This window comes from Acipenser ruthenus, chromosome 5 (assembly GCF_902713425.1).
Source record: "Acipenser ruthenus chromosome 5, fAciRut3.2 maternal haplotype, whole genome shotgun sequence".
NCBI lineage: Eukaryota > Metazoa > Chordata > Actinopteri > Acipenseriformes > Acipenseridae > Acipenser > Acipenser ruthenus.
The window spans coordinates 81452318-81460909 of record NC_081193.1 but is presented as its reverse complement, the minus strand read 5'-3'; the positions used below and the strand labels follow the sequence as shown (position 1 = coordinate 81460909).

At 37.2% G+C, this 8592-nt stretch overlaps 1 protein-coding gene across 1 annotated transcript; it reads right to left on the bottom strand.

Annotated features, from left to right (window-relative positions):
- Window positions 1-4799: 4799 nt before the first annotated feature.
- Window positions 4800-7923, bottom strand: popdc3 (popeye domain containing 3). The gene is made up of 3 exons (XM_034003685.3): window positions 7141-7923; window positions 6768-6876; window positions 4800-6439 (listed from the first exon to the last, which is right to left on the bottom strand). The coding sequence occupies exons 1-3, from the start codon at window positions 7641-7643 to the stop codon at window positions 6155-6157; spliced, it is 897 nt and encodes a 298-aa protein (XP_033859576.1). The 5' UTR covers window positions 7644-7923; the 3' UTR covers window positions 4800-6154.
- Between the last annotated feature and the right edge of the window lie 669 nt (window positions 7924-8592).

Below are 8592 nucleotides of genomic sequence, written 5' to 3'. Positions count from 1 at the left end.
ATCCCAGGGTATCAGCTTCAACAACATTACTGGGGAGTTGGTTCCAGACCTTCACAATTCTCTGTGTAAAAAAGTGCCTCCCATTTTCTGTTTTGAATTCCCCTTTATCTAATCTCCATTTGTGACCCCTGGTCCTTGTTTCCTTTTTCAGGTCAAAAAAGACCCCTGGGTCGACATTGTCAATACCTTTTAGAATTTTGAATGCTTGAATCAGATCACTGCATAGTCTTACTTGTTCAAGACTGAATAGATTCAATTATTTTAGCCTGTCTGCATATGGCACGCCTTTTAAACCAGGAATAATTCTGGTTACTCTTTTTTGCACTCTTTCTAGAGCAGCAATATCCTTTTTGTAGTGAGGTCACCAGAACTGAACACAATATTCTAGATAATGTCTTACTAATGCATTGTAAATTTTTAACATCTCAATACTTCCCTTGATTTAAATTTGACACTTTTCACAATATATCCAAGCATCTTGTTGGCCTTTTTTTATAGCTTCCCCACATTGTCTAGATGAAGACATTTATGAGTCAACATAAACTCCTAGATCTTATGGTATTTATAATGGACATTTTTATTGCCTGTGTGCAGTACCTTACGCTTTTTATATTAAATATAATTTGACATGTGTCTGCCCAGTTCTGAATGCTGTCTAGATCATTTTGAATGATCTTTGCTGCTGCAACAGTGTTTGCCACTCCTCCTATTTTTGTGTCATCTACAAATTTAACAAGTTTGCTTACTATACCAGAATCTAAGTCATTAATATAGATTAGGAATAGCAGAGGACCTAACACTGATCCCTGTGGTACTCCACTGGTTACCTCGCTCCATTCTGAGGTTTCTCCTCCAATCAGTACTTTCTGTTTTCTACATGTTAACCACTCCCTAATCCATGTGCATGCATTTCCTTGAATCCCTACTGCGTTCAGTTTGAGAATTAATCTTTTATGCGGGACTTTGTCAAAAGCTTTCTGGAAATCTAAATAAACCATGTCAAGCAGGTTAGTTAGACACAATCTACCTTTCCTAAAACCATGCTGACCGTCTCCCAGGATACTGTTACCATAGTTACTATATAGGTAATTTTTCATTTTCATAAGTTTACATATAATAGAAGTCAGGGTTATTGGTCTGTAGTTACCTGGTTCGGTTTTGTCACCCTTACAATTATACACTTATGTTAAACAGACCTCTCAATATTAAAATACATTTGCAGTAAGTCTGTCTCTGTCTGTCTGTCTGTCTGTCTGTCTGTTTCTCTCTCTCTCTCTCTCTCTCTCTCTCTCTCTCTCTCTCTCTCTCTCTCTCTCTCTCTCTCTCTCTCTCTCGTTTATGAAATGATTGTCATGTTTCAATGTTAAGTGATATGCTGATCTGGCATGCAGGTCTTTCTCACTACATTCCAAATAGCTTACAACCCAGAGTACTGCAACTGCAATTACCGTACACTGATTGCTTTTATGCAGTTGAACACGCATTACTGTATTTTGTTACACAAATTAATAATCTCATATTATGATATTTTGCTTGCTCGATTTAATTCAGTTTTTTCGAGACAATATCAGTAAACTAGGTTAGATATGAACCTTTGTAACACTCAATAGAGACACCAATTTAAAGGATGAATGCATGTTCTTAGCAGTATTGTAAAAGCACCCAGATGATACAGAGTGTCTTTATTTCTTCACAAACTGTCATCTATAGTTAAAAAATCAGTAATGCATTATTTTACAGTCTAATAATAACAATGTTATTTCATATGAACACATGACTAACTACTGTCTCGTCGATAGGGTAACTTTCTTTTTCGTGTTAGCTTTCTCCCTGTTTTTCTTCAAAAAACAAAATTTTGAGCATAAGGGCTTTTGTTTTTCATTATTTATTTATTCACTGCTCCTGTGTTTATTTTTACACACTTCCGTGCTGTTGTAGTCTGGGGGTTTCTTTTTCATACCACTTGAAAAGTGAATTGGAGTTTTGGATGTGTTGAAGCATCTTCAAAACTGCTCAAATACTGTAACAGCAGAGGTGGGAATCCCAGGACATGTACCGAAATACAGGAAACTTATCAATGAATATGCAGTTAACACATAAGTAGTTGTCTCCAGTGGGGTTTTTTTTTTCAGTGTTAATAAGATAAACACTGTCTTCATTAAAAAAAAAAAACAAAAAAAAAAAAAAAAACTTAAATCAGACCCTAAATATAACCTTTTTTTTTTTGCCTTTCTGGTTTTGTGAAGAGATAAAGAATACCGTAACATTTGAATTCATTAGCATTATTACATTTTTTAAGTTGGCACTAGCACTGCAGGAACAAGTGAACAAGTGACCCGGTGCTCAATATATTCATGCATGCAATCTTTGGTATTAAATTAATATGCAATTAAGCATTTGCTGTTTCGTTTAGTTACATGTTAATAACCAGTCAATAGGTGTGCCCTTCATGTGTGTGCAGAGGCGTAGCGTACACCGATGCCAAAAAACACCAAAAATATATCTACATTTGACAGGCGGGTTATTAAAACAGCGCCAAAGATATGGCGCTTATCGTTCTCATTGTTCAGTTTCCCTAGTTACGCCGCGTGTAGCTCCATAATTTGATCCAACATCTGTTTTTGATCCGACTCCAGCCCCTGGAGCAACGGCTAGTCCTGTATATTATTTAGGGGATGGTTACGCATTTCTTTCAGAAGCAGCCAACTCTGGGTAGGAATGTTTAGTGATTGTATTTATTCTTATATTAACATTGTTTTTTTCTGCTGACAGCACTGTGCAATGTGATGTTTAGCTATGATTCGTTTTCATAAATCGGTGTTTTTCTTGCGCAATAGCAACGCCTCCCCCCTCCCCCGATATAAGGATTCATAGCTGTAGTACTTTTCATGTATTGTATTTGATGCCATGAGCTAGAATTGGAGATAATTCTATTTATAAATTCACTGTTTGGCAACAGCAGTTTAAAAAAAAAAAAAAAAAAAAAAAAAAAAAAAAAAAAAGTTATTTTCCTAATGTTTTCGTTAGAGAAAAAAAAAACCCAATAAGTACTGTTTAAATACCGGTGATTTTGTTTTCAAATAGTTTTTGGCATCTTTAAACAGCTTGTTCAATGATAACAACGCGCTGGATATTGAGCTACGTTCCAGCGTGAATGTGAAGGCGCGCCTCATTCAACCTTGATCTCTGTACGCCGGAAACAGTTTAAAGTATATTTACGTAAATTTAAAGCAAAATGGTCTGTGTTGATGATTATATATGATAAGTGTATTGGTTTTAAAAAAGCCTTGTATGTTTTTAGCCTCGCCCCAAGTGTAAAACTAAAAATTCTCCTACAGCATAGAGAATCCGTGTTTTCCGCAGCAAATGGATTCCTAAGGACCCTGTTCATGACGAGAAAGAATTTAACTGAGTGCAACCTTTAGATATGTTTGAATGGTCTTGCAGCAGTATGAGTAAAAATAGGCTGAATGGCATTGCTCTGCTATATGTCCACAGAGACATGACCCGGGAGGAAGTGTTACAGCGTTTTGATAGATCAGGCCATTGGAGGTTTGGCAAACTCTATTTAAAGTAAAGCCTTCTAAATCAGTGTTTTTAATCGTGGCATCTTAGTCTTAGCACTAGTATCAGCAATCTTACCAGTTCCAGCAGTAGCAGCACCAGTCTTACCAGTCCCAGCAGTGTCAGCTCCAGTCTTACCAGTTCCAGCAGTGGCAGCACCAGTCTTACCAGTCCCAGCAGTGTCAGCACCAGTCTTACCAGTCCCAGCAGTGGCAGCACCAGTCTTACCAGTCCCAGCAGTGTCAGCACCAGTCTAACCAGTCCAAGCAGAGGCAGTACCAGTCTTACCAGTCCTAGCAGTAGCAGCACTAGTCCCAGCAGTGTCAGCACCAGTCTAACCAGTCCCAGCAGTAGCAGCACCAGTCCAAGCAGAGGCAGTACCAGTCTTACCAGTCCTAGCAGTAGCAGCACTAGTCCCAGCAGTGTCAGCACCAGTCTAACCAGTCCCAGCAGTAGCAGCACCAGTCCAAGCAGAGGCAGTACCAGTCTTACCAGTCCCAGCAGTGTCAGCACCAGTCTAACCAGTCCAAGCAGAGGCAGTACCAGTCTTACCAGTCCTAGCAGTAGCAGCACTAGTCCCAGCAGTGTCAGCACCAGTCTAACCAGTCCCAGCAGTAGCAGCACCAGTCCAAGCAGAGGCAGTACCAGTCTTACCAGTCCTAGCAGTAGCAGCACTAGTCCCAACAGTGTCAGCACCAGTCTTACCAGTTCCAGTTGTAGCATCAGTGTCACCAGTCTCAGCATTAACTTCAGTAGCTGTGAACCAAACACATGTCTCGAAGGTATAAACCCATCTACTTGTTCATATTTATATGTTCTATTCTTCTTGTCCTTTTAATATCACATATTTATAATAGGTTGGTGTTGTTTTTGCTGGGAGATTTGTTTTAAAAAAATGTGTCATGACATTTCACACATCATCCAAGGTGGGTCACTGGGTAAAAAGAGTTAGCGACTTATATTGCTTTGCAGTTTGCATTAATCGTTTCCAGGCTTCATGAACAGGATATGCAGGGTTTTTTTTTTTTTTAGACAAAAATTAGATTTTTGCCTCAGTAAAAATATATTCTTAGCTACGCCCCCGATGTGTCATTTGAGCTTATTTCACATGTATGTTGAATATGTTTTTTGCTTCAATAAAAAAAGGCATACAATGACTGGTATGTAACGTTACCAATATTATTCTATAAGCTAGCCACACTACCTAAATAATGTGTATTTAATCCACAGTATTTCCATTCACAATCATGTTTTCAAATTGTGGTGATCGAGTGAATAGGGTATTAGTAGCTTTACAAGTCTCAAAAAACATACACAACAATGCTGTCTAAACAGGAATCTGAATCATTCTTCAACAAAATGATCTGGCCCAATGAGATCACAGTATGTTTGGAGAAAAAAGGGGAAAGCCTTCAATGAAGAAAACCTTGTTAAACATGGAGTTGGTTCAACAATGATATGGGGGTGTTTTAGCAGTTCAGGGACTGGAGACATTCATGTGACTGAAGATCGAATGAATGCAGCCATGTATCAAAACATTGTACAAAGTATCTCCTCATAGGCTGCCTGGCAGACAGTTTCTCTTTTTTTTTAAACGCAACAGTGACCCAAAGTATATCGCCAAGTCAACTCTGGAATTCTTGAAGAGTTCTGGAATGGCCTTTGTAATCAGCGGATCTCAATCCAATAGAAATGCTTTGGACTGATCTGAAAAAAGCCATAGCCACGCATTTTGTATCCAGTCAATCTGAGCTGAAGGAAATATGCAAGACAGAATGGGCCCAGATTTCACCAACAAGATGTAACATACTGGTTAAGAATTATCTTAAATGTCTGAAAGCTGTAATAAAAGCAAAAGGAGGCCACACACAATACTAAAGCACGGGTGCCAATACTTTTGCCATGAGCAAATTATTAGAAATTGTGTATTTTGCGTTATGTTTTATTAAAAAGTGGTTAAAGTTTACTGCATGCTTGTCCTTAATCTGTGACCTTCAATTATGGTATAATAAGTGTAGGGTGCCAATGCTTTTGTCTGTGACTAACTAAACTTCAGCAAATGGTTAACTGCATATGAATTAAATACTTATTCATGTCACTCAGAATTGTTACCCAATCTTTGAATGATTAATCAGAGGCAACATGAATCTCATTGTATTATGCCTTTGTTATTATTTACTTGTTACCAATGTATTTGTAATTACAAAGCATCATAAACAAAACATATTATTGACATGGATGACACAACACAGCTAGAATTTAAGAAAACAACAGCTGAACACCATCATAAAAATGATAAGTAAATTGCACAATTGCTAATAACGCTATTAACAAAATATTTGTAAAAAAGTAAATTATAAATACAAAAATAATAAGGTTTGTAGCACATCACGGTTGTACAAGTTTGTTTTGTGTAAATATACAACACAAAAACAATAGGCAATAATAGACTTGTGTAATATACCAGTAGGCCTTTACAAAAGTTAATAAATCATTGCGCTTACAAAACTAGCCTTATCTTAAAAAAGCGTATAACAGTCAATTCGGTATGTATTACAGATTATGTTAAACCAATATTGAATAATTTTGTTCAACTCTGGTGTTGTCTTCTTGAAAGGCTACCCAGCGCCGGCGGAGTCGGGTTCTTTTCTAAATCCGGCAACGCCGCGTGACAAAAACTGGGTAATCTGAGATCATAGCGAATTCCATCCCTGTCATAAACCTTGTCGTTCAGTGAGAAGAGTTTCTCAGTGATGTCATTCCCAATCAGGACCGAAAACAGTTTGGCGATATAACGGTATTTAGCGAAGAGTAAATACAGTTTTTTCCGTCTCCAGCCCACATACCGACACGTCGTGTCTGCTCTCAACGTCACCTGGTATGTGAAAAAAAGCTGTTAGAAACTAACAAATAATAATAATAATAATAATAATAATAATAATAATAATAATAATAATAATAATAATAATAATAATCACTGAACAACGTGACAAAATCCAATATGAATAACACATACATTTATTTAGTAAAATAGTGAATTACAATTGTAGTAGGCTACTGCATTTCTAAAAGAAATGTACTAAATATTACCACATAGGCTACTCTTCTGGTCAATGAATACAAACTACCCCAGCAGTAGATCAAAGGTTGTTTTTTTTTACAATTGAAAGACTTCTTGATTACACATTATTGATCAGGCCTACCTGAAAAGTGCCCTCTTCTGAAGGTCTGAGCGAATCCCATTCGGGAGAATCCAGGAATTGATAGGGGTAAATGTAATGTAAAAACTCCCCATTAACTGTCACGCGGATTCTGCCAAAACAGATACACCAGTCACGTTAAGTGACAACACATACACAGGCGACTTGCATGCACCAAAAATATTATGCACTAAATATAAAACATGCTAGAGATATGAACGATACAAAACGCTACCAGTACTTATTTATGTGTTTAAACAACTACAGAAAACATGCTTTTTTAACGTTTAACTATTATTATTATTATTATTATTATTATTATTATTATTATTATTATTATTATTATTATTATTATTATTATCATCATCAAGCATACCTTCCTGATAACAGAATAGCAAGATTCTCGATAGGGGTTCTGCCTTCCATTGCGTAACAGTGATCTTTTTCTAAAGTGGTCACCTCCCCATCACAACAAGAAACTATTTCTCCATAGACAGTAAGGGGAATCCCCAGTTGCTGAAAGATGCATCCATAAAGGTCCTGGAATTCTGTAGCAAAAGTGACACTCCTGAGCTGGTAGGCGACGTGCACCATCTGTACCGCACAGATCACCAAAAGGGTAAAATTCCACGAGAAAATATCGGCAGCACAAGCATCCATCCAAGCCCATATCGAAGTGCAAAGAAAGCCCAGTGCCAAGAAAAAGAACAAATAGAGCAGCCCATAGAACCCACTTCCTCCCATGAAACCTAAAACTAAAAACATATTAGCGAGGTGGTAGACAGCATCCTGAACATCCATCTTCCATTCGCTACAAACTGGTTGATTATTCAGCAAGGCGAAAGTTAAGTTCTCCCTTATGAGATCTTCGCGCTCCATGGCATTGATCGAACACTTGCTGTGCGAATGCCCACTTCAGTTTTGTAGTAAAATAAAAAAATAAAAATATATAGAGAGAGAGAGAGGGAGAGATAGATATACCGGTATATATTACAATAACCTCGTGTGGTTAAAAAATGACAATAAACGTAAAAACCTGATTTTGGAGACTGTGGCGTTACATGCTACTACGGTGAGGCATAGATAGATGTTAATCTTGAGTACTCAAATATGCTTCTGAGACTCATCAGAACTGGTCTGACAACGTGGTTTCCCCTTGGTCCATGTGCTCGCCCGGTACAGTCTTAATATATTGATGGCATCTGTGTAGGTCTAACAAATCTGTCAAACCCAGCCAGTTTTACTCCTAGTTTTTGCAAGATTAAAAGCTAGAAATGCATCGCCGAACTGCACCACTTTTATGACCGGAGCCTAAAACTGTTAATATTACAAACCTTTAACAGACAAACTCAGGCACACCATTGAGTCCAGAAATTATCCATTTGAGATTGAATCCCCGCCTGGCTGCATTGAATTATGCAAATTACATATCCATTTCTGAATCTAATAAAGAGTGTTATGAGATTTAAAGAGAGTCTTCATGTAGTGTAACGAGCAGCTGAAACTGACCAGACTTGTACATGGTATGACTTGCTGTGGTTATTAAAATTTGGACTAAACTCTATGTAGAGATTCAATGATCAAGACTATTTTATTTTTTCATTTATTATTTCAGGCTAAATTTTAATAAAGTCATTGAAAGTGAATTGAGCATTTAAAATAAACATTTGCAGTATATTCACTTAAAAGCTTTAATACAGTTTTTGTTGCCTTGTTAGTTGAGAAGTGAAACTGACTTGCAACGAAGAGATAGCTTTTATATATTAAAATAATGAAGTGTAGTTTAACTGTACTAAATGATGTACCTTGTAGCTTTGTTATAACATAC

What these genes read in the sequence shown, in the direction of transcription:
- popdc3 (XM_034003685.3), bottom strand. Translation starts at nt 7,643, where the DNA reads ATGGAGCGCGAAGATCTCATAAGGGAGAACTTAACTTTCGCCTTGCTG. An exon ending in GCTATTCTGTTATCAGGAAG is followed by an intron (nt 6,877 to 7,140) that starts GTATGCTTGATG and finishes CTGTTTTGGCAG; the next exon opens with AATCCGCGTGACAGTTAATG. An exon ending in CAGAAGAGGGCACTTTTCAG is followed by an intron (nt 6,440 to 6,767) that starts GTAGGCCTGATC and finishes TTCACATACCAG; the next exon opens with GTGACGTTGAGAGCAGACAC.